Source organism: Schistocerca cancellata, chromosome 9 (assembly GCF_023864275.1).
Source record: "Schistocerca cancellata isolate TAMUIC-IGC-003103 chromosome 9, iqSchCanc2.1, whole genome shotgun sequence".
NCBI classification, from domain to species: domain Eukaryota; kingdom Metazoa; phylum Arthropoda; class Insecta; order Orthoptera; family Acrididae; genus Schistocerca; species Schistocerca cancellata.
Window position 1 is genome coordinate 519,861,813 of NC_064634.1, and position 27,136 is coordinate 519,888,948.

General features: G+C 42.2%; 1 protein-coding gene across 1 annotated transcript in view; it reads right to left on the reverse strand.

The window, feature by feature from the left end:
- Positions 1 to 295: 295 nt before the first annotated feature.
- Positions 296 to 27,136, reverse strand: part of LOC126100628 (40S ribosomal protein S3a) — a 40,151-nt gene continuing 13,310 nt past the window's right edge. Inside the window, exons 2-6 of the mRNA XM_049911255.1 lie at positions 25,442 to 25,545; positions 21,478 to 21,674; positions 21,264 to 21,389; positions 20,796 to 20,957; positions 296 to 481 (exon numbers count right to left, since the gene is read on the reverse strand). Coding sequence (XP_049767212.1) covers positions 341 to 481; positions 20,796 to 20,957; positions 21,264 to 21,389; positions 21,478 to 21,674; positions 25,442 to 25,545 — 730 coding nt within the window. The 3' untranslated portion in view covers positions 296 to 340. The remainder of the gene's footprint in view (positions 482 to 20,795; positions 20,958 to 21,263; positions 21,390 to 21,477; positions 21,675 to 25,441; positions 25,546 to 27,136) is intronic.

The window sequence follows — 27,136 nt, forward strand, 5'->3', positions numbered from 1 at the left end:
ATTCCATAATGTTATTAGTATGAAAGTACTCTACAGACTATCCTTCCAGCCAGCTACATAGCAATTCAACTTTTTATTGACAACACTGATTCATTCTTAACAAAGCAGGCAGCAAGCACTGCTAGACACGTACGTTCATTTCTGAGCCACATTTCTTGTTTGTTTGCTGTTTCTGCACTCCTTATAACAATTTTATATATTCTACACCAAATAACCAAGTTATTTAAAATTACATGTTTATATGTAAACTCAAAACATCTACTGCCAAAGGAGGGGAAAAAACAGTACAACAATGTCAGTTTTCATGTTTTATTTATTCACTCCAACATAATACAAAACCTTATACAGACTCCTGAACAGGTGGCTCGTAACCCTCAGGCCGGTCAACTTTAGCACCAGGTTCATCACTGCCACCCTTGCCATCACCGTGGAGTTCTAACAGTTTAGACAAGTCAAACTTAGGTTTCTTCAAAACTTTCACCTGCAACACAAAGTGTACCAATGAGCAATTTCCTAATACAAATTCTGAAAGAATCCAAACAGGAGACATTATTTACATGGTGTCAAATTAACAATTTTCAAGCATTAAAAGTGGCTTAAACTAGAAGTCATTGAAATTAATTCTTCAAAGAATCAAATATTTTGGTCCCAGAATGTGGAACAAACTAATGAGTAAAATACACAAAAAGCAAAACTACGAAAGAGGTACTACAATCACAATAGTTTTTATGTACTAGAACACAACACATAGGCATGCATAAATAATGGTCTGAATATCTCAAATGGCAATGTTAAGACAGGACTGTCACAGATTTAGAGGAATCCTTAACAGCAGTATAGGTCATTATTAATACCTTGCTTCTCTCCACTGGGTTTATTGCACAATGACATCACAACCAGTATCTCTTACACGAAATTTTATTTTTTACTGCATATGAATATATTGAAAACACTTCAAACACACACCATTTACAAAGGTTTCGTTTATCTTTTTACGCCTTTTGCCTATATGTGCTATCATATTGTTGCCCTAAAACATTTCATTTCATTATCTGCTAAATTTATCATATGCAAACAAGTTTTCCGAGCATTCTCAACTGAACATTAACCACAGTATGGCATGCCCTAGGCAATATCAGTGCACAACTAACAGTAATTTCAGCAATCACAGTAAGGCACCATTAAAATAAAAGACTGAAAACTTCAACACTGTGGAAATTTTAGTTGCAGAATGGCTGCACTGCAGTGAACTGCCTTCCTCTGAAAGAGAAGGAAGAGCAGCAACTTCCTAAATGCAAAGTAAAGTGCTTCACACACAGCATGGAACAATGATAGAGTAACTGCTGACCAATTTAATGAATCTATAGCATACAACTCATCAAAGAACCACAGCCACACTACAGTATTAGATACACTCCGACAAGAAGAGTGAAGCGCCACAAAAGGCAACCAGCTGTCAATATATGTAGGTTGGAACTTAAATAATGGCAACACTGTTGTGGAGACACTATGCAACGGAATCTACTATTGTCACTCATAGCACACATTGTCGACATACCTACCTTACCTCCAAGCAAATGGACTCTTCAGTCCCACATTACCAGTGTGCGCACAATTGAGGGGAAACTCAGTCACTTGTGAGCAAGTGATCCAATGTAGCAGTGTCACTGTTTTCAAAACAGGAACAACTGAGTTGGCTAAAGATTGAGTGTGCCAGAAGTCATACAGCACGACAGTGTCATCAAGGTATTCAAAAGGTGTGCGGGGAATCGGCATTGCCGTACAGAACAGTGGCACATTGGGTAAAAGCCTACAACTGAGGCAGTAACACACCGGGCACGTCATTCTTGTGTCTGCGTCTCTGAAGTGCATGCTGTTGTCACATTAGTAATAGACCCTATACGATTCGTGAGCTCGCCCACGAAACCAAATTAGCGCGCATACAACTGTGCTTCGAATCCTGAAGGAATGCCTAGGCACGTGAAAAATTGCATCACAATGGATTCCGCACGACTTAGCAGAAATGGATGCGTTACGACGCTTGGACGCACTTGGTGTACTATGAGCACGAAGGAGAGGCTTTCTTACACCGTATTGTAACACTGGATGAGACAGGAGTCACACCATACGAGCCAAAACAAACGCCAATCCGACAAATGGCATCATTATGGGTCACCGCGAACAAACGCCAATCCGACAAAGGGCATCATTTTGGGTCACCGCGAATGTCTAAAGTGCTTCAGAGCCCCAGTATAGTGAAAATTATGGTGATTCTTGTGTACGAGTGTGATGTTATCCTAACGCATTACTTTCCTCTACAGCAGGCAGTCAATGCACAGTATTACTGCTCATTTTTGGAGCATCACCTGCGACCAGCTTTGTGAAAGAAGTGGCAACCCTTTATGTGCAACCTACCCATCATTTTGCACGACAATGCGCGGGTGCATACAGCGCAAGCTGTGGCTGCTCTGTTCTGTTCTGTCAATGGGACTGGGAAGTACTGTACCATCCACCATACTCCCTGGACTTAAGTCCTTGTGACTTATTTGATTCCGAATATAAAGGAACCACTTCGTGGCATTCACTTCACTTCAGAACTGTTCCAGACATTCGACAGGCAGTAGACCACTCCATTCACACCATCAGCAGAACAGCCTCTGCTAACTGTATACTACGCCTTCCACATCGCTGGCAACAGGTTCTACACAACACTGGTGACTACTTTGAAGGACAGTAACAAGTGCAAACATGTAACTCTTTTGTATCATGTTGTGAATAAATAGTTGCTACTATTTAAGTTCCAACCCTCGTAACCTGGTATGGGAGCGTGCATGTGCACACCCACATCTGCACGCCACCAGAGGGTCATGTTCATAATAGTTACCACACCTAGTAGGATATATATATAAGGAGCATGAACAGCATCTGATTCTGAGTAGGGCCCGGATTTTGATTTACCTAAAAACAATTAAATATGCAAGCATTTATAACCTAAAACGTACACAAATATCACCTTAAAAAAATAAAATATGACTTAATAGAAGTTTATTTAAAGCACTGTTTGTTTATTTAATTTTTTATTCACCATAAAGTAATACGAAATTCACTTCTCAAAATATTGCAAGTATAGTTCTTTCTTTCTGTAAAGTTTGTGGCTAATTTACACCACCAAGTTTTTGAATGCCTGAGTGTTTTATTTTCTAAACAAAAAGTACGGTGAAAAGATCATCTATCGAAACAGTAAAACAATGTTTTTATTTCTACATAGTATATAAAGGGTATATCACATTATTTAATATCTTATGTCAATCTTCAGTAACTGCAAAGTTGCACTGGATCACAAGGTGCATTTTCAGGTTTTCCATTGTCAGAGATCTACGGTTACTGAAGATAGTTTTGCACCTGGAAAATCTCCTCTCCACTTCACAAGCATATTTGAAGGCAACCAGGTCACTGGAGTTCAGCTTTGTTTCAGTACCTTCAAATGTTGCGGCATTCCCTGAAAGACTGTAACTAATTTTGCACTGTGTTGAATTCCAGGATTGGAATTGGATTGGAGAACACTTTCCAATTTGGTTTTCGCTTTGTCAGCCACATGACCACGGGCTCGACCCAACACACTCTGCACATGTTGCACAATACTCAGGGCCTCACACAGCTGAGTGCCAACAGCTTCCAGTCGTTTGATGGTTTTTGATATCACTGAAAAAAATGGCACTGATGTATGCCAAGTTTCTAGACAATGTATCTGTAAAAACTTCTTTCACAATTTTGTTGGTACTTGATTCATTGCTATCAAGCTCACAGAAGATTGTCTTTATTTGGGTGTAGTAGTTTTTTTTTTTGTGATTTTAGGTCGCACAACTTCAATGGTCATTAGCGCCCTGACAACGTTAACAATGCAGCGCGAGGCACAAGTTTAAAGCAACAACTAAAAGGGAAAACACGATAAAAGACAGACTGACAGGCATAGGATTAAAAAACAGCATCATCAAATGTCCTTAGCGAGGTTTGTCAAATTGATAAAACAAAGAACACGAGCAGCTGCTCGTGGGTCATCCGCTAAAATGGCATCGAAAGTATTAGGCAGGTTAAGATCGAGGCGCAGTGTGTTAAGATCTGGACAGGACATTAAAATGTGTCTAACCGTCAGCAAGTGCCCACATGGGCAGAACGGCGCCGGCACAGCCGTCAGCAGATGGCGATGGCTGAACCGGCAGTGTCCAATTCTTAACCGGGCTAAAACGACCTCCTCCCGCCGAGAAGGGCGTGAGGAGGACGTCCAAGCCACGGGAAGAGGTTTTAAGGCCCGAAGCTTGTTGTTGGTAAGTGCAGCCCAATCGGCATGCCACAGCGATACAATTCGCCGACAAATGACCCTGCTAAAATCGGACGAAGGGACACAACAAGAAGCTGTCCGAGGCTGGAGGACCGCAACCTTGGCCGCGGCATCTGCAGCTTCGTTCCCAGGGATACCGACATGGCCAGGAACCCACATAAAGCTAACCGGAGAACCGACGTCCACCAGCTGCTGAAGAGAGCGTTGGATCCGGTGTACGAAAGGGTGAACCGGGTACGGATCACTGAGGCTCTGGATGGCGCTCAGGGAATCTGAGCAGATGACATAAGCAGAATGTCGGTGGCGGCAGATGTAAAGAACAGCCTGGTAGAGGGCAAAGAGCTCAGCTGTGAAGACCGAACAATGGCCATGGAGCCGGTAGTTGAAACTTTGTGCCCCGACAATAAAGGAACACCCGACCCCGTCATCGGTCTTAGAGCCATCTGTATAAATGAAAGTCATGTTGATGAACTTCGAACGAAGTTCCAAAAAACGGGAGTGGTAGACCGAACCGGGGGTGACCTCTTTTGGGAGCGAGCTGAGGTCAAGGTGAACGCGGACCTGAGCCTGGAGCCAAGGTGGCGTGTGGCTCTCGCCCACTCGAAAGGTTGCAGGGAGTGAAAAATTAAGGTGTTGAAGGAGGCGACGAAAGCGAACTCCAGGGGGTAGCAGGGCAGAGACATACAACCCGTATTGACGGTCAAGAGAGTCGTCAAAAAAGAAACGATAAGACGGATGGTCGGGCATTGACAGTAGCCGACAGGCATACCGACAAAGCAGTATATCGCGCCGGTAGGTGAGTGGCAATTCGCCAGTGTCAGCATGAAGACTCTCTACGGGACTGGTATAAAATGCTCCGATCGCAAGTCGTAAACCCCGATGTTGTATGGAGTTGAGGCGGCGTAAGATGGATGGCCGTGCAGAGGAGTATACGAAGCTCCCATAATCCAGCTTGGAGCGGACGATCGACCGATATAGACGAAGTAGGACGGTTCGATCCGCTCCCCACGACATACCACTGAAAACACGGAGCACATTTAAAGAACGGGTACAACGGGCGGCCAAATATGACACATGTGGAGACCAGCTAAGTTTCCTGTCAAATGTAAGGCCTAAAAATTTGGCTGTCTCCACGATTGGGAGAGCAACGGGACCGAGTCTTAAGGACGGTGGGAGAAACTCTTTGTAGCGCCAGAAGTTAATACAGACCGTCTTCTCGGCAGAAAAACGGAAGCCATTGGGGACACTCCAGGAGTAAAGACGGTCAAGAGAACGCTGAAGACAGCGCTCCAGGACACGTGTACACTGCGCGCTGCAATAGATGGTAAAATCGTCCACGAAAAGGGAGCCTGATACATCATCTGGGAGGCAATCCATTATTGGATTGATCGCGATGGCGAAGAGAGCGACGCTCAAAACTGAGCCCTGTGGCACCCCATTCTCCTGGCGAAAGGTGTCGGAAAGGACAGAACCCACACGTACCCTGAACTGTCGATCCGTTAAAAAGGAACGAATAAAAAGAGGGAGGCGACCGCGAAGGCCCCATGTATGCATGGTGCGGAGAATACCCGCCCTCCAACAGGTGTCGTAAGCCTTCTCCAAATCAAAGAACACAGCCGCGGTCGGGCGCTTCCGCAAGAAGTTATTCATAATGAAGGTCGACAAGGTAACCAGATGGTCAACAGCAGAGCGGCGCCTACGAAATCCACATTGTACATTGGTAAGTAGGCGTCGAGACTCGAGCAGCCAAACCAATCGAGAGTTAACCATTCGCTCCATCACTTTACAGACACAGCTGGTAAGCGAGATAGGTCGATAACTGGAAGGCAAGTGCTTGTCCTTCCCCGGCTTAGGAATCGGGACAACAATAGACTCGCGCCAGCATGCGGGAACATGTCCCTCAATCCAGATGCGATTGTATGCACAAAGAAGAAAACCTTTACCCGCAGGAGAAAGGTTCTTCAGCATCTGAATATGAATAGAATCTGGCCCTGGAGCGGAGGACCGTGATCGGCCAAGTGCGTTTTCGAGTTCCCGCATGGTGAATGGGGCATTATAACTTTCACAATTCGAGGAGCGGAAGTCAGGTGGCCTAGCCTCCTCTGCCTGTTTGCGGGGGAGGAAGACAGGGTGGTAATGAGCGGAGCTCGAAACCTCTGCGAAAAAGCGGCCGAAGGCATTGGAGAGCCTCAGGGGCCACAAGGACTTCGTTCACGATCTTCAAGCCAGAAACTGGGGAGTGACCTTAGTGCCAGATAGCCGGCACAGGCTACCCCAGACAACAGAAGAAGGAGTAAAACTGTTGAAGGTGCTTGTGAAAGCAGCCCAGCTGGCTTTCTTGCTTTCTTTAATAATACGACGACACTGAGCACGTAATCGTTTATAATTAATACAATTCGCCACTGTAGGGTGGTGTTTAAAGTTGCGTAAAGCACGTCGACGAGCACGTAAAGCGTCTCTACATGCTGCGGTCCACCAGGGGACCGGTACGCGACGTGGAGAAGAAGTAGGGTGAGGGATGGAATATTCAGCAGCAGCGAGAATAACTTCCGTGAGGTGTGCAACCTGACGATCGCAGCTTGTGAAGGTTTGATCCTGAAAGGTCGCCCTGGAAGAGAAGAGCCCCCAGTCTGCCTTGGAGATGGTCCAACTAGAGGAGCACGGAGAGGGAGTATGCTGCAGGAGATGGATAACACACGGGAAGTGGTCGCTCGAATATGTATCAGCAAGTGCATACCACCCAAACCGGCGTGCAAGTTGGGGAGTACATATAGAGAGGTCTAAATGGGAATAGGTGTGAGATGTGTCCGAAAGAAAAGTAGGGGCGCCAGTATTGAGGCAGACAAGATTGAGCTGGTTGAAAAGGTCTGCTAACAAGGAGCCCCTTGGGCAGGATGCTGGAGAGCCCCAAAGGGGATGGTGGGCATTGAAGTCTCCAGTTAACAAAAATGGTGCAGGTAGCTGAGCAATAAGTTGCATTATGTCTGCCCTGGTAACAGCAGATGGCGATGGAGTGTAAACGGTACAAAAGGAAAACGTAAAAGTGGGGAGAGTAATGCGGATGGCAACTGCCTGCAGGCCGGTGTGCAACGTGATGGGATCGTAGTAGATATCATCCCGGACCAGCAACATAACCCCTCCATGAGCTGGGATACCTACCACAGGGGGTAGGTCAAAACGCACAGAGGTGTAGTGTGCCAAGGCAATATGATCGCATGGGCGTAGCTTCGTTTCCTGGAGGGCTACGACGAGCGGACGATGCAAGCGGAGCAGCAACTTCAAGTCCTCTCGGTTGGAGCGAATGCTGCGAATATTCCAGTGAATAAGTGCCATCGTAAGAAAGGGAAGAGGAGAGAAGGGGTCACCTCGAAGGCCGCTTAGGGCCTGGCTTCGAGCGAGCACTGCCGCCGCTATCAGTAGGCGGACAGTCATCGTCCATGGGGTCTATAGGGTCATCGGCCATCTCGGGATGATGGCCGGGAGGGGGAGCTTCCTCCGCTGGCGAACGGCCAGATGTACGGCTACCAGCGGTGCGGCCAGGCGAAACGGATGACGGCCTGGGGCGGCAACCGCTGGGTGGCGCAGGAGAAGAAATGCGCCGTGGCGGAGAAGGAGAACTGTGCTTCCTATGCGCCTTTTTGGAAGGACGTTTGGTGGAAGTACCGGTCGAAGGCTGGGAGGTCGAGGGACGGAGGAAGTCTGCACGGGATAGTTCCTTCTTGAAGGCCCGTGCATCTGACTTCGGGGTCTTCGACTTAGCAGAAGCTGAGGAAGGGGCTGGTGTCTGTGGGGTGATGGGAGGAAGAGGAGACGTTAACCGCGCGATCTTAGCACTGGCCGAACGGACGACCGTGGTGCTGAAGGTCAGATCGCATGTCTGGGTTGCTACCTCCCGAGTAGTCCGAGGAGAGGCGAGGACAGTACTGTATTTCCCCGCTGGGAGCAGCGTGGGCTTCCTACTAGCCAATAGCTTGCGAGCAGCCGAGGTGGACACTTTCTCTTTGACCCGAATTTCTTGGATACAGCGTTCTTCCTTATAGACAGGACAGTCGCGGGAGGATGCGGCATGGTTACCCGACAGTTCACACAACGAGGAGACGGAGGTGGACAGTCACCCTCATGGGCATCCCTGCCACAAGTGACACATTTAGCCGCATTGGAACAAGACTGTCGAGTGTGATTGAAACGCTGACACTGGTAGCAGTGCGTAGGTGTCGGGACATAGGGGCAAACAGAAATAACCTCGTAGCCCGCCTTGATGCGCGATGGCAGCTTAACACTATCGAAGGTCAAGAAAAGTGTCCGGGTCGGTACAAGGTCATTGTTGACCTTTTTCATGACCCGATGGACAGCCGTCACGCCCTGCTCAGCGAGGAAAGATTGAAGCTCCTCGTCAGTCAATCCGTCGAGGGAGGTAGTATAGACTACACCACGAGACGAATTCAAAGTTCGGTGGGCCTCCACCCGGACAGGGAACGTGTACAGGAGGGTGGCCCGAAGCAGTTTTTGTGCCTGAAAGGCACTCTCAGTTTCTAGTAATAAGGTGCCGTTACGCAACCTGGTACAAGATTTGACAGATCCGGCTATGGCATCTACGCCCTTCTGAATAACGAAAGGGTTGACAGAGGAAAAATCCTTTCCGTCCTCAGATCGAGAAACTACGAAGAACTGTGGGGCAGGCGGTAGTACTTTTGTCACTGTTGGCTGGTCACGTTTCCGTTTTTGGGTCGAAGTCGAGAGAGATGGAGTAGAATCCATTGCGGAGGAATCCCCCATGATTGCCAGCGTCTCCGATGGCGCGCTCCTTCCTTGTGGGGACCCTCTCAGAGGGCACTCCCGCCTTAGGTGAATGTTTACACCTCAGGTCACACCTCCCGAGAAACAGACGGAGGGACCAATCGGCATGGTCAGAAGGTATCAGCTCAGGCAATCACCCCTCCCCGGGCCTGGCCTTTACCAGGGGGTACGCGCGTGCCTTACATGTCTACCCAGGGCGGGGACTTACGCGTTACCCCGTCACCGGCTACGCGTGCGAACGCGTGGGTCGGCCTTCAGGCACGCACAGGGAGGAAGGAAGAAGAGGAAAAAGAAGAGAGAGAGGGAGAAAGAGGACAGACTGTCTCAAACGCCAAGGCGGAGACCAGAGAAGGCAAGGAGAAGAAGGCAAGGAGAAGAAGGCAATGAGAAAAAGGCAATGAGAAAAAGGCAATGAGAAGAAGGCAATGAGAAAAAGGCAATGAGAAGAAGGCAATGAGAAGAAGGCAATGAGAAAAAGGCAATGAGAAAAAGGCAATGAGAAAAAGGCAATGAGAAAAAGGCAATGAGAAAAAGGCAATGAGAAGGCAAGGAGAAAAAGGCAATGAGAAGGCAAGGAGAAAAAGGCAATGAGAAGGCAAGGAGAAAAAGGCAATGAGAAGGCAAGGAGAAAAAGGCAATGAGAAGGCAAGGAGAAAAAGGCAATGAGAAGGCAAGGAGAAAAAGGCAATGAGAAGGCAAGGAGAAAAAGGCAATGAGAAAAAGGCAATGAGAAGGCAAGGAGAAAAAGGCAATGAGAAGGCAAGGAGAAAAAGGCAATGAGAAGGCAAGGAGAAAAAGGCAATGAGAAGGCAAGGAGAAAAAGGCAATGAGAAGGCAAGGAGAAAAAGGCAATGAGAAAAAGGCAATGAGAAAAAGGCAATGAGAAAAAGGCAATGAGAAAAAGGCAATGAGAAGGCACGGAGAAAAAGGCAATGAGAAGGCACAGAGAAAAAGGCAATGAGAAGGCACGGAGAAAAAGGCAATGAGAAGGCACGGAGAAAAAGGCAATGAGAAGGCACGGAGAAAAAGGCAATGAGAAGGCACGGAGAAGTCAAGGGAAAGAGTAAGTAAGACAGTGAGGTGGAGAAGAGCAAAGAAAGGAACCAACAAAAGGAAGGAAGAAACTAGAAGTGAAAAACCAAAAAGACCACGATTATAGGTCGTGGAACCGTCCGTCTCCGGACACAGGCGCTAACTACCCCCGTGAGGGGGATGGACTCCTTTTAGTCGCCTCTTACGACAGGCAGGAATACCTCGGGCCTATTCTAATCCCCGGACCCGCAGGGGGGTGGGTGTAGTTGGTGCAGTAATACTCAGCAGCATTAAGCCAAGAACCCCATCGTGTAAAAAAAAGGTTTAGGTGCTTGTTTCTTGAATTTCTGCACCCGTAGCAGAGCCTTCACATAGATTTTCTTGCCACAGGAAATTAATTTGTCCACAACAGGGTAATTTGATAGCACCTCTTCGGCAACTCTGTGCAATGCATGTGCAAGGCAAGTGGCATACACCATGCTGGGGTAGAGAATCTGAAGCCCTTTGGCTGCTTTAGCCATATACAAAGCACCATCTGTTACAAGCAGCAAAACGTTCTCTCTTCACACCATCCGGCCACAGTAGCTTCATGGAGTTGTCAAACAAAATAGCAATAGTCAAATTGTTTACTCTATCGAGATCTTCACATGTTAGTATGAACATATCTCCACGGCCATCAACTTTTAGAACACCAACAACATTATTTGCAATGTATCACCCACACTAATCTCCGTAGTTTCACCTATCGACAGCCAGATCTTTTGCTCAGCAATAGCAATTTGTATTTTGTTGAGCACATCATTGTAGCAAACGGATAAATAGTTCATTCTCAGTGTAGATTCATCTGGAACTGGATGTGTTTTGTACTTCTCCAAGAACTGTCTGAAGCATGGATTCTTCAGCTTTTCCAATGGGATGTTGCAGGACACCATCATCTCTCTCAAATCCGGTTGACTACTGATCTGTCTGTTCAAATAACAGCATTTGCTTGCTGTTATTTTCAGCACTTCGTTTCACACAGCTGCTGAGTTTAGCAGTATTACAGTGTTGTTGCACAATAAAGCACTCTTCTGCACTAACTTCAACTTCACACAGTTTACAAAATAATATTTTCCCATCAATACCAAAGAACTTCTCTCCAAATTCTCCAACATATCCTCGCAACTTCGCGCTGTCTGAGCACATTGCTTTAGGCAAGTTGAACAAGGCAAAGGCTGTATTCAAACTAGTTACTGGAAACACCTGTGAGACTGCAATGATTATTACGGCAGAAGCCGCCTTTGTTGGTTCTTAGAGCATATTGTCGACTCTGCGCAACAATGTTTTATGTTCGGGAAACCACTGTTGTGGTACACTGGTTTTCTGCTACAGTCCTGAGAAGTAAAGCTGTGTACTAATTTATCTGTTTATCTTTCATAATAGCACGTTAAATACTGTCTCGTGGGCAACATTCATTTTCTTATTTGTGTGTCCCGTAAGATACGAGAAAAACGGTATATACATATTTGGCAAAAGTTGACAGAAATATGACCTATTATATTAAAAGTTAGCCGCAATATGAACTATTACTAAAATTTGTTGAAATATGACTATATGCACAATCGAAATACATTTTTCGACACCAAGGTGCCTAGATTTATGTATAAATTGTTCCAAAATTCACCCTAGAGGTCAGAAAAAAATATGACTCGTCATTAAAATCCGGGCCCTAATAATGAGTGCTCACTGAGTAACACAGAGATGCTGTGTACTCATGTGAGACTGTGTTATCTGTACCTGAAAATTTGAAAGTGGCCTCATTGTGGGTCTCCATTTGGCCACCCCATCGAACTGGATAACATCCAGGATTTGTGGGGTATCCAAATGCGATAGTGGCCTGTTTGACTGCACAAAAACGTGACGACAGCACACTTATCGAAGTTCCAGTAAACATCAGAGAATCTTCACATTGTGCAGCGAACATCTTAACTCCATCAAATCCATGCCCACCATCAGAGAACAGTTAATGGGCACCTTGCACGCTGTGTCATCTCACACCATTGGTCAGAGACTAGCAGCAGCTGGACTACAGAGTAACAGTCCCGTGCACAGGCTGCTATTAAAACCACAATGTAAACAGCAGAAACTGGAGCAGTACCGTAACAGGAGCATGGACTGCTAATGAGTGGCATCATATGTTCAGCAATGAACGTGTGTACTCCACAATCCCTGCGGGCCATCAATGACAAGTATGGTGCCAACCTAGCTAGGGGTTAAATTCTTTAATATTTTGGAGAGAGACTGTGTTACTCCTGGGGTCATCCTGTGCAAAGCCATCAGATATGACTTCAGGTCACCATAGGTAGCTATTGTAGAAACGGGTGACATAACAGTATGTCACGAATATCCCAGATTCACACGTGTTACCTTTACTAAGAGAATAGTGTGGTGCCACTTTTCGACAGAAAAATGCTCGTACACACGACACATGCATCTCTGAACTGTGTTACTGATGGGTGCTTCCATGGCCGGTGAGATATCAGTTATTATCCAGTAGAACGTGCGGGACCACCAACGAAGCTATCGTCACCTCAGCGCCAGTATATCGAGCACCACTTATAACAGCTGTGGGCCATCTTGCCTCAGGAAAGAATACAATGGGCTTATGACACTTCCCAACTAAATCAGTGCAACGTCATACTTTGAGTGAGACTGTACTGCCGCGTGTAAAATCTCATACTGTCTCAATCTTTTGAGTTCCTCCCCTTTTAGCCACCTCACTTTTGTATCAGGCAGTGTATTATAGGGCAAGGACTACAGACAGAGTGAAGTTTCAACTGCCTGGGGAGTGGGAATATAAGACAATGGCACGAATGCTAAGTTATATTAGAGAAAGCGGAAAGCGAGCACATGGATTACTGTGGACTAAGAATCTTAGTATGATGCAACAATGTACCACCAATCAGTAAGCAAATTTTATACCAAGCAATATACTCCAGTATCACATGGGTCATTCCATGTCAGTTCAACCAGGGGCTCCAGCTCAGTCTCAAATTTGACTGAAATTCAGTACACTAATTCTACCATGGGTGGAACACTTGTGTACAAAGTAGTAGTTTCCCCTGTGAATTAGTTCCAGAATTAGGACTTGTGAAAGAAGGTGGCGTGACGCAGAAATTGCAACCCACATCTGGCAATCTATCTTCAGACCCAACTTCAGGTCTTAATAACTTTGGAACTATTCCACACAGTCCAGTGAAATTTTTACAACCCAGTAACATCCATTTAGAGAACACACTCCATGAATCAAAACACCAACATATTTCTGAGGGAAAATAAAAAATTCCGAAATGTGATTAAAAATGTAATACGTTAAAAGGTACATACTGTAGGTGCCCTCTATGCCAAATATAATTCACTCAAAAAGGGTATAAATTTTTTGTGGTAAGCTTAATGTGGTCTAACACACACAGATCTCATCTTGCCCATATCAGTCACACAGAGTTACATGCACACAAAAATACAAAAATTTGAAAAATTACCTGAAAAACATGGATTTTCGAAGTGTGGTAGCACAAAAGGGACAAGTGGTATCCAAGCCAAATTTCACACACTGCATAAGTAGACCATAATGATATATCTCAAAATTTCAGCATGTTATTGCAAAACATTCGTGTACAATCAAGTTCACAGATGTATTTGGCGATGTGGCCATTGCTCCACAACACAATTTTGAAAAACATATCGTAAACTGTTCTGCCTCTTATCCTCTCCCACAACTGTTTTATCACTAAGCAACAACATATAGACAGATTAGCACAACCTATCATTAATGTTTACTGCACCTTAACTGCTAAAAACCAGTCAATTTTACTTCAAACTAAGTTCTCCCACACTTTAGCTACTGTACTCTGTACATTGAGTGGCAAATTGTAATGTCTTCCTGACACTGTGGTAGGAACTGGAACTGTCATAAGAATATGTTCAAAAGGAATCCAACACCTATCTGCCAAACGTGGCCAATGAAATGATCTTGCTGGCCCTGCTGGTGCCATGAAGTTCACAAATACATCACCTTCTGCTTCACAGCACTCTGCAACACATCCTTGTGCCATTTGTCATCATAAACAGCAATAACATAGCAACCTGGTTGTATGTTGCTGCTTTTGCTTCTCAATCCTGAGTCACACACTGAAGAAACATGTTGTGCAAGAACCTATAGTTATAACTGGGCAGTCTGCTCATCTGCACATTGTTAAGAGTCCACTGGAGAGAAGTGATGATGGCTCCTTGTGCCTGCAACAGTTTTAACGTGTTCTAGACTGCTTTTTAGCAACTCTTCGACTGATTTCACCTCATCCTTCGAAACAGAATGATTGTATGAAAGAGATCTTTTTCTATACGCAGGTAAATAACTGAAGAGGTGTTAGAATGTTTGACCACCTGTAGAGTGCTGCAGACTAGCTCGTGATGCCATGCGCTTAATGGTAGCACCAATACAATCACATACTTTTTTACAATCACTTGTTGCAAAAAAATTCCATTCTGCGTGAATCTGAAAATCATGGTAATGCATGCATAAATTGAGATTTTAACAGTTTTTGTACAGACTAGCTGCGCCATCACTGATGTATTTCGCAAAATGTATGTGAGGCGGCTTGTTTTTCACATATGCCATGACAGTGCGAATGGGGGCATGAACTGCAATGGCATCATGAATTAAACAGTCGCTAGAAACACAGGTTCATGACAGACACATCACCTGATTCACCTCTACAGTACATCGCAAATGGCTGGAGAGTTGCTTGCCTGTTGTCCCAATGATATTCTTGGATGGCATCTTGAACTATAAATGCATAATTTTTAGAAAAGTCTAGTATTACTGTAATTTCAACTTTTTTCAAGTTATCCTTGCATAACTGGAGATGAGCCAATTGTGCCGTTGCTGTGAAGCTGTGTGTGGTCAGTTTGTCCATTTTTTGGCAACACATTTCAACAAAATCTTCCACTGTACTCTGCTTTGTTTCAAGACTTGCGCGATCCACGTGTGTCCATTGTCATCCATAAGGAGTCGACGATAAAGTTTGTTGTTCATGTGTTCTGCAAGATTTGCCTTACCAGGACACTTTTCACACCTGTGTTATCATGCACTGATGTCACACACTAGCACAGGGGCGGGCAAACGTTGCATGTGGCTCATGAGCGCACAGCGCTGCACGTGCGCTGCTCGCGTGCAATCGTCGACCGGGGCAGTGGCAACAGCCAGCAGGTTGCAGCAGTGTAGTGCCAGGCTAAGCTGCGGACGTTTATGTGAAGCGACCACTACGTAGTGAACGTTGTATTTCAAGAACCGGAAAATGCAGAGTAAAACAAGGAAATGAAATGGAGAAATGCCACCTTTTTAAAAGTAACGGGAGAATCTTTTTTCTATGTGCAAAATCGTGAAAATTCGAAATGTTTAATATGTGGCAGTATTCTCGCTGGCCAGCGGAAGTTTAGTATTGAAGGCCATTATAATAAATTTCACAAGAACGAGTACAATTTATTGTAAGATTCTGAGTGGATGGTGAAACTGACCGAGCTTAAGAAGAGCTATCTGACGATACTAGATGATCTGTCATAGTTGCTGTTGTCACGAGAGATCTGCGACTTTCTTTCATCATGTCATCTGATTAATATTTTATGGAGCACTGTTTTCCATTTTTCAGGACGACAACAACAATAATAGCCCAGCGGTATATGCAAGTTATAAGATTGTGCTTAATATAGCGAGAGCTGAAAAACCATTTGCTGAATTAGTAAGTCTCGGTTAATAGCAAACATCAGTGATGAAAATTTATGTAACTGTTTGCGTTTGTGTGTAGAAATTTTGTTCCAGATCTTAAACGTGCTGTAAACTCCACCTGTGATAATAAAATAAAACTTACTCTTTCAAGCCATGATTTCTTTCAAGCACTCCTACTAACCTGATTCCTTCCTTCAATAAAGCAAGGTAGGAAACAAAACGCATTACAGAGGAAGGAGCGGACAGAAGGTATGGTGGGGAGGGGAGACAAACGGGTGGGCAGCTTGCCCCTGTGTGCACGCAGAACACCTGTTAACTGCACGCATGCAAGTGCACAGCACACGTGCAGGATTCCTGCCCGCCCTTGCACTAGCAGCTTCATTGCACCTTTGTAATCCAGATCAGAATCCTTTATAGCAGCAAACATCAGCTTAGCATTTTGATGGGCTCTCACATACACAAACATTGTGTGTGCCCATTGCACTTACAGGCACAACCCATTTTGGCTGAAGATTGAAAAAAGATGATAAACCTACTTTGGTATTGGGATACTTTTCCTTGAATTCTACATATAGTTAGGATATGTTGCATAGCAACAGTCTTTTTTTGCATTTGTACACGTACATTTCCTATTTTCACCATTACATTATCTTTTTTCCAAGCATTATTTGGCTGTAGTCATTATTTTCATAGAAGTCCAACACTAGCACCTCTATTTCTGAACTCAATTGCTTACCCTGAGCCTGCTGAAGCTTTGGAAGCACTCCTTGGGTTGCTTTTATTTTCCTAGCTTGCTTTATCATATATGCAGAAACACTGAATTCCTTTGCAGTGTAGTCAATAGACCAGCTGGAAGCTGCTAGGGTAAGAAATAGCTACTTTTTTTCTGGCGTGTGGATATGGCACAATTTTCTTTCAAATCGTGCACAATTTTGTCCAAATCAGAGCATTTCCGTCATGATTTCTGTTCCTTTGGAGCAGGTAGTTCTTCCTCTTCCACTATTAGCGTCAGCTATTTTGTGTTTTAATTCTATTTGAGTTTTAGTTTTCTTCTACCATAACTAGGTCTGTCTTTTCCCAACTTTGTGTCTCTTCATGGGAGACAAACCAAGAGCAGTCACTGAAGTATTTAATTGCTCATCCGCTGTGGTTGTAGATGGCTGATGCTCTTCGTCACTGTCATGTAAATTATCAGAATATGCTTCGTTTTTTAGCAGTGTAACACACCTGGAACATAACTTTTATTCTGGTTTCATGTTAAGTCCCATGCACTGATTCACTTTCAATACTGATTTTATATCAATTTTTCTGAGGCTACACTTCACTGTCTTCTTATGAATCCGAAATGGATCAAAACAACTTCTTTGTAGGAAAGAATACTTATCCAGAAACACTTGCATATGATGATATAAACAAAGTTTCCTGGAACTGTACTTTTTGTGCCCACAGGGTGTATACTGAACAAATCTTGGTCCCATTCATCCAGATCATACAGTACAATGCGAATGCCACATTTTGTTCCACATGTTCTTTTATGACATTCATTCAGATGCTTGTGCTCTACCAATAGTGCAACTTGTTTGAACAAAAGCACCACTAGTACACTCTTCTGCCTCCATACTGACTTTCCACAACAATACTGACCAGTCTTAACTAGAATCTTAAAAATATGAGTAACCTGTAATTGATGCTTGTTTCCTTTGTTGTTCCTGCCTAACAATGACTCATTCTGTCCCTGAAAGCTACCATTGTTTAACTTTGTTGCCCAATGGTTCCCAACAATTCCTGCAGCTTTATCTGAAACAAGCTGTCTGCATCATCACTATTACTTGCTAAATCGTGTTAAAAGAAACTTAACCATATAAATCTGTCAACTTTTATTGTACACAAATGCCTTGCAATAACCAGTTGAAATTTTGCCACATATTATATTACGGTCTACTTATGCAGTGTTTGAAATTTGGCTTAGATATCATTTGTCTCTTTTCTGCTACCAAGCCACGTTTTTCAGGTAATTTTTCAAATCTTTGTATTTTTGTTTGCATGTAACTGTGTGACTGATATGGGCAAGATGAGTTCTGTGTGTGCTTAGGCCACATTAAGCTTACCACAAAAAAATTTATACCCTTTTTGAGTGAATTATATTTGGCATAGAGGGCACCTACAATATGTACCTTTTAACATATCACTTTTTTAATCACATTTTGGAGTTTATTTTCCCTCAGAAACATGTTGTTGGTTTTTGATTCATGGAGTGTGTTCTCTAAAAGGATGTTACTGGGTGGTAAAATTTTTACTAGACTGTGTGGAGTAGTCCTAAAGTTATTAAGACCTGAAGTTGGGTCTGAAGAGAAGATTACCAGATGCGGATTGCAATTTCTGCGTCACGCCACCTTCTTTCACAAGTCATAATTCTGGAATTGATTGGCAGGGGAACTTAAAATTTTGTACACGAGTGTTCCACACTTGGTAGCATTGGTATACTAAATTTCAGCCAAATCTGAGAGTATCAGCTGGAACATGTTCTCAAATTGGTTGAACTGACATGGAATGACCCACATATGTATCAGAAATGTGAGGAATGAAGGAAAGGCAGGTTAGCATGATACAGACTTTAAAGATGAAATTTCATAGAAGCAGAAGAGAGAGAAGCTCATGCAAGAGGCCATAAAGTGGGGGTAGAAACGTGGGAGACGTCAGGGAAGATGGAGAGGCTACATTCCAAGTAGAGACAGCCAGGGGCATTTAACAGTAACACTGCCACATAACCGCATTATTGTGAAATATTATCGAAGTGACACTGGAAAACGAGCTGTCTACAATGTGGTCACAAAAAGTTAATTAACTGCAGAGAATCAATAACTGAATCCTGAACATTTAAGGGACTCTAAACAGATCTCTTCATTCAAAGAGAATCTTTCAAAACAGCAATATAATAAGAACTAACTTCGTATGTTTCAATTCACAGGTCAACAGGCAGTAGCTCCCAAAGCAACTTTTGAATGAAAATTTACAGAAATTAAAGCTGTGGAAGAGAACAAATATGAGTTTATAGAACATATAATTGCAGTAGTTTTAGTGCCTGCACCAACATATAGAAGATCTTACATTAAAAAAGGAATGTAATGACCAATCTGCACCAGTTCATAATTTATGACGGCTTGGTGGCAATATACCACAGACAAAATACCATACTACCCTTCCAAGGAGGTTTTAAACGATTATGAAACATGGAAAAATGCAGAAAGAGTTTATTAAAGATGAGATATTCAGTACATCACACATTTCAGTTCAATGTAACCTAACAGAGAGAAATTCCATTTGGCACATCTCCTGACAACCACAAAAATTTTATCATCACTACGGTTCGACCTTTCAAGCATCATTTGCTTACAGTTGACAATACTGCAGGGAATATTTATCTTTCAATTGAACAATACAGGAATGGTAACTTCAATTTGTTGGCACACACACATTTAAATGATGTTTCAATTCATCCCACACAACACAAATGTAAGGATACCTAATGTAACAGAGTTAAAGCCTTTGTGGTTCCATTTTAAATGACTTATGTCAGTACATTTAAACACGTTGCTTCACGTAACACCAAATGCAAAATCTTATGGTGTTAGGTCTGGGGAATGTAGTGGCCATGACTTAAAACCAGCCCTTCCTATCCACCTCCAAGGAAATTTTGTAATCAGAAACTCAAAACACTGGTGTGGAGGTTAGTGTAGAGGAGTGCCACCTTGTTTAAACATGGCAGCTTCTGGAAACTGTGGCTCTGCATACAATTCTAACATCTCAAAGGTTACCCCACAAGCAAAAATGGGAATATTAAGTACCATGAGACAGAGAACACCAAACTTTCACCTTACGTTGTTACATTTGTACTCAATGTAGGCACAGGGATTTTCAGAAGCTCATTTTCTTTAGTTATAGCAATGCACATGGCTGACTGACTGACCACCTCATTGCTAAACACAATCATCTTCTTAAACCTATCATCATGATAGCATATCTGTAACAAACCGGAATCGTTTGGGTCTATCAGTTGGAATGATAGCAACCCAAAAAAGGAGATGCTTCTTTGAAATCTTATTAATTGCAGTCTTTTTAATTCTTGAGCACATACACACACTGATTTTGGGGGTTCCTTTGGTAGTTATCCCGTATAACTTCTACAGAATCTTCGCTTACCAAAGGCCTAAGAACAGAGTTTGTCCAACAAACTGTCAGTATTCCTTATTCATCGATTAATGTTATTTCTATGCGGTGGCTTTGTTGTATATGCAAGAACATTCATGCTTAACATTGCTAACAATTTCAAATTTAGCTAGCCACAGAACACACTGAACTTTCCTCTGTACCATCCACATCACAACTGACGTGTTCTGCTGATGCTACACTGTTCATTGTATTGCACTGATCACCTGTGCATGCATACAACTGATCATCATACTATAATTTCTGTTAGCCACAATAAGTGTTCATAATTACACCGTGACTTTACAGACGCATTGTATTTTGAATCAATTTCACTGAAAACAAACTCAGAAAATATGCCCAACATACCGAAGCAAAAACTTTCACTACAAACATTCCAAGATCACATACTCTTTACTAGAAGTGTCTGTGATAGAAAAAACTTCATTGCTGCAACTTCACAGCTGCAATCGGTTCTTCGGCGTTCTATTCAGAAAACACCTGCCTGACTGAATGACTTAAGGAATTGATCAGAAGTTATGGATGAGAAAAACCTTCAGTCGCCTTAGTGCCCATTACACATCAATCACAAATACATTTCAAATAAAGCAGATTACATTCACAATACACAATTTTGAAATTATTTTCAGAACTCACCTTACGAATATACACATCATGGAGAGGGTAAGTACCCTGGCACGCTTTTTCAATGTCTTTCGCAATAGAATCAGGAAGGAGTTTGTTGACGACTTCCTTCAAATCACTCTGTGCCACATCACGCGTGATAAGCTCTACCATCTTTTTCCGGATTGCGCGGACCTGCAAATTATCATCATAAATCAGAAATATGCATATTAAATAAAATTGGCAACAATTAAGTGACTGCTTAGACTCATTCTGTTTATTGCCTGTACTTCTCAAATAACTACTAACACAACCTCATATGGTTTTTCAGGCACTACTGCTGCATTTAAATTGCATGCCATGCTAAGCAGTTAGTTTCTTGCATAGAACTGAATTGTGCTTAAAGACCATCAAAAGTAAGTTTGTTAATACGAAGACTAAATTGTTTTACCATCAACCACACTGTAGAATAGTTTTGTTTCTGTAATTAAATATATTTACTTGAGTATGCTGGGCATAGCAGGTTTTCCTGTTGGACATCTGGTCTTTATTTGTGAAGCCAATGCAGAACACACGCAGAAGATACCCATCAGTTGTCTTCACATCAACATTAGCTTCAATCAATGTCTGTAAAGAGGAAAATTATTCAATCGAAGTTCTGTGAATATTTCACTGCACTAATAAAATACAGACACAAAGTTAACTTCAGACCTACCTGCCACTTCTTTACCATACTCCTAAGCTTATCAGTGGTTAGGTCCATTCCATGAAAATTTGTAAGCACATATCTTCCCTGTACATCTTCAGCAATGAGGCGGAATTTTCGGAATGAGCGTTCACCATCATCGTCATTCTGCAGATCAGCTAACGACACTTCGAACACTCTGTTTTTCAGACCTTCAGATGCAATTTCTGAAAATAATTGATTTTAACAAATAGATTATAGCCACAAGGGGGCAAGAAATGATCAGCATGGTGTATACACACTACAAAAATGGTATTAGATCAGTTTTCACCCATTACAAACTGTTTAAAACCTCTCTCAAACAAGTAACTGCTTTTCAATCTAGTGTTTGAGAACTGTTCAGGGTGTGTAGGCAGACTAGGAAAAAATCCCCAGATTTTTTCCCAGTTGAAAACACTTTCTCCCGGGAGGAAATACACTTTTTCCGTGTTAAGTGGCATTCTATTTTTTCTCGGACCTGTAAAACTAATCAATCCTTTGAATGGTTATGGTTTTATGCACCAGCGTAGAATTTCTCAGCCCAATAGAAAATGAACCTCAGAGAAAAAAAAAAAAAAAAAAATTATGCTGCTTATTTTTGTATTACGAAAGTATAAATTCAAATTCCACCAAACACCGCATGTTACTTTCCGAAGAATTGAAATTGAGATTGCGACGTGCTTTTGTAAGCCAGTCATACCTCATGTCACGTGATCTCGCCAGCCAATTAAGCAGATATTCAGAGCTTAGGACCCGCGATATAGTCAGCAAATAGCATTATCACTGTTAAGCAGTGCTTACACACAAATAGGAAAAGTTAATGGTGTAAATTAATATATACAGTGTTGCTACAAGAAAAGCAGAGCTTTCACATATAATATTGCCTCGACGACTATTAAGCTGTAAGAGAAGATTAACTTTCATGTATAATGTTTCTTAAAGTGTAACACGCGCAAAAAACATCACACAAATGTGCCACTGAAATTTTTAATACCGACATAAATGTCTGATCTTCTGGGCTCGAAATTTTTTCTAAATGGTCGTCCTCAAATAGTTTAAATGAGAGTCAAATGCTCTGTTATTTAAGAAATTCATCGCACAGTCTCGCACTTAGTTCATCTTGCATAAAACGAAATTTACTTTGAAAGTAAAGGTTTTCAATCAATCATTCGCAATATTTTCCCGCGACCTGTTAGAAAGAGGTTCATTTTAACAGTTGCCAGAGAGCGCCAGATAACAGGCGTCACCGCGCTTGTGCAGCTACGATGACGCAGGAAGCCCGTATGCTCGTATGTGTAAAACATTAAAAGATCTTACATTATGACATAAAAGAAACAAGACATCAGAGGAATTTCGTGAACCATACTAAAATGCATAATTCGGCTTAAAGTGCACATTCGTATGTCCAGATTCAGATGTAAATTGTCTTGGGAGTACCAGTACTGTATTATCTCATTTTTGGTTCTTTATTATGGCATAACGCCATATGTACTAGAAGATGAAAACATGCCCTTTTGAAATGCAGTGAACAGTTTAAACTAGGCAATAGTGTGGAATTAAACACTTCGTTTCAACTAAACTGACTGCCTCAGCCAAAAAGATTAATAATGCCATATTTCTTCAGCAAACCGACAAAAATTAACTTCATTGCTCTGCAAGGCGATTAATGCTTGACTGAAATTGCCGCCTGAGGCAGACACCCAAGTTTGCTCCCAGTGAATATGACAGCTTGCGGGCACCAGTAAAACTTTTCCGGGTAGCAACTTGCTTATACAGCTAACAGCCACACTTTTGTAGGCAGAAGCAGGAGAAGGAACATGTGCCACAACTGCGCATGTGCACGGCCCCGCTCGCAACTACTCACACGAATCTAGTGTAAACAGTTACGATGTCATGCTCATTGGAGGCAATTTGTTGTTATGAGGCATTGTGTAGTCTTCCTACAGCCTTTGACACATTTTGCTACTGGCCGACACTTCTACAAGCACTGTTTTCTTGTGTACATGGTGCATTTCTTTGGCAACTAAAGTTTTTTTTTCCCCTATCATTCATGTTTTATTGCTGCAGTATTATTATGCTGTAGCAGGATGCAGTAATATCCTTTGTTAGAGTATTATTTCTTACCAGTCAAAATTACAAAAAATTGAGTGAAAACTAAAAAACAAACAAAAATCCTGGAACTCTAAAAAAATTCCTGTCCCCCCCCCCCCCCCCTCCCCGGTTTTCTCCCGGATGAAGAAATTCCCGGGTTTTTCCTGGATCTCCTGGGTCACATACACCCTGTGTGTTTTGACTTGCTGAGTTTATATTTTGTGAATGATCTTTCCACCAAAAGACTCCTACTGGTTAAGTAGCTTATTTATTTGCTTTTTATTGAGGTAAGTTCTTTCACAGAATTCATTTCTGTGGCAATATAAAAGAATCAATATTTGGAGCACCTTACTAATCAATAACTGAAGTACACTGTCCCCAATTTATTGTTAACTTCATTGCTAATCTCACATCTGATACGCTTTTCTTTGATTTGCACTTTTTTTAATTTCATTACACATTTCAAGCATTTATTCTATACCTGTGCCAGAAAAACATTGCATGTGACAGTCCACATTACGTCAAGTTATGCTGGCAATACTGTGACAGCAAAGTTGCAACAACTGCCTCTATACACAAAACAGATGATAGTTTTCTGTTCTCCCTCTCTCAAGTGTAAGCTATTGAGCAACAACAGTATATATACGAATTTGTTTTTGACTTGCTATGACAATGCTAACCAATATGGTATATGGTTTACAAAATAAATAACCTGTATCTTAACATCTCACCCTACATTTTTATAATGGCAACAATGCAATAAATAACTGATATTCATTGCTTTTCATTAATCGTTTTACAGCGACAACGGCGCAATTTCATCCATCTCCCCATTGTCGCCGTAGTCTGAATCGACACCAAATCTGTCTTCATGGTCATCACAAAAACAAATCAAATGAATGTGTTAGCCCACAATTTTGTGCAAAAATATGCTTCAACCATTAACAATATATGCCTTTTCCAACAAGACATCATGTTAGGCTATCGCTTTGTGGTGGAAATTTATAATTATCAACAACTTTTACTGACTTTTCCCATCCCTGAGAAGTTCACTTTCTTTTAATGGCAGTAGTAACTTTGCTACCATAGGATACGCTTTTCTGTATTTCCTGCAGTAGTAAGCATAAATATGCCTGCATATTGAACCTGTTTTGGAAGAATCTTAAAGTTGGTGGTAGTGTGAGGCTGATTTGTTGTTCTTTCACCGAGTCGTTAAAAATATATAATACAATCCAGACACCTCTGAATCAATACAGTTCGTGTCTACATCTTTCAACATGTGCAATTACACTCCCTCTCTTACTATTGTTTTTGCACTAATTCCAAGAGATGTTGATGTTTCCTCCAAAAACTTTATTGGCAGAAACTGGTGGCTGTCCTTTAATACTAACATGTTCTTTCTCCTGCTCGTAAAACTCACTAGATCTTTCTAGTAACTTTAGTACCTCACTGCCTAGTGGCACACCTTTATGCAAAGTACTTAAGTATGTTCACACCAAACAAAGCCAGCAATGTGGGAGCTTTCGTGTCCCGAGCGGAAGCAACTACCATCGTAGGATTGGTTCATGCCCTACGGCTAGTTACTCATGCTTCTTGTTCTCCACTTGTTACACCATTATGCTGCTAATTAAATGTATATGCAAAGTGCAAAGTTTCAGTGACCTGGGTATACCTATGGCTAACTTAACATTTGAGGAAATTTCTAAAACAAGCTTGTCACACGCACCTAACTATGACATATTACATAATAGTACCCTGCAAGTTGTCATAGTTTTATGTTAACATTATCTTATCCACACTTATACTTACAGAAGGTAAAAAAATAGTAGTATGAAAATATGTAGAAATAAGTTACTCCACTTACTTGTTCCTTGTGTCCTGTTGACCAGAGTCTTGCCAACTTGGCGGACAGTGAACATAGATGGTGCCTTAACATCATACCAGTCTTTTCTTGTGAATGGATCTACACTGAAATGGGTACACAATAAGGAGTTAAAATGTCAATAAGAACAGAAAGGAACTGTTTTAAATTAAAAATACAGGATGTATGGGGTGAACAACCTCAGCTCAAAGCATTCAAAATCATTTGTGACCAGCTACAGAGAGCAGTATGTCATCACATCTATAATTTCATATTCACATTCGCCGACTTCACAAACTCTCGACCGAGTTACCACCCCTCATCCTAATCTGGACCTTGGGCTGTGATACACTGCAGTTTCACCAAGGTCAAAATTTGAGGGTAGTCAACACTCTCAAACAATACCCACAGGTAAAACATTTGTAAATATGTAACCATTGTGCAACTACTACCAAATAGTCAGTTATTGTTGGAATTGTGTGAACAATATATTTCGTGTGTGTCAGCGCAAAGTCCACTGTGTAAAATAGACCTCTTTGGCATTGCCTAACACTCTTTGTGTGCACTAATTATTCTGTTGTGTTCGCTGTAAATTTTTTTGTTCTTGAATGTGCAAATATAGTTATTAGTAAAATGTCATTTTTTCTCCTTAATACTCATTCAGCTGCACAAATTCCAATAGGTTATGGGCCCAGGCTGCATTTGGAATAAGTATATCAATAAAATAGTAGGGAGAAAGTATTGGAAAAGTTCCAATTTACGTGAAGTGCGAGTTATCCTTACAAGACGATCGCAATTTTTTTCCCGCATTATTTTTCGGTGTTCTTTACGGCAATAAAAAGCAAGTTACCGTTAAGAATGAGTGCGGCACAAATTCCACAGATTGAAAGACTTATAGGTCGCGAAAACTATGCAACCTGGAAGTTCGCAGTAGAAGCGTATTTACGTTTAGACGACCTATGGGACGTGGTAGATGGGACAATGAAATCCACAGATCAGAATTATTCAAATAAAGATAGGAAAGCAAAATCAAAATTGATATTACTGATTGATTCGGTGAATTATGTTCATGTTGAAAAAGCTGCTACAGCGAAAGAAGTCTGGGACAATTTACGAAGTGCATTTGAGGATGGTGGTCTTACGAGAAAAGTTGGATTATTACGCGAGTTAATTACCACTCGTCTGGACAAATGTAAGAGTGTAGACGAACACGTTAACAAAATAATAGCCACGTCGAACCGACTGAGAAACATCAGATTCGAGATCGCTGACAAATGGATAGGAACATTGCTGTGGCAGGACTGCCCGAAAGGTATGCACCTATGATTATAGGACTTGAAAGCTCAGGTATACCAATCACAGGCGACAGTGTTAAGGTGAAAATCCTGCAGGACGTAAAGAGTGCTCCAAGCTGTTGTACATTGGAGGAGGAAGGTGCATCTGCTCTCTACTCAAAAAACAAAAAGAAGAAACCGGTGAGGTCCTATAAATGTCAGAAGATGGGACATATTGTGTCTCAGTGCAAAGAAAAAGTAAGCTCAATATCAGACACTCAGCAAAAGAAGTATGTTACTGATAGCCCAGCGAGAAGGACCAATAACAACGGTAAGGCACTCTCATGTTTTTATTCTTTTGGTGGGATGAGTAATCGTGATATGGAATGGATTTTATAGACTCAGGTGCATCTGTGCATATTGT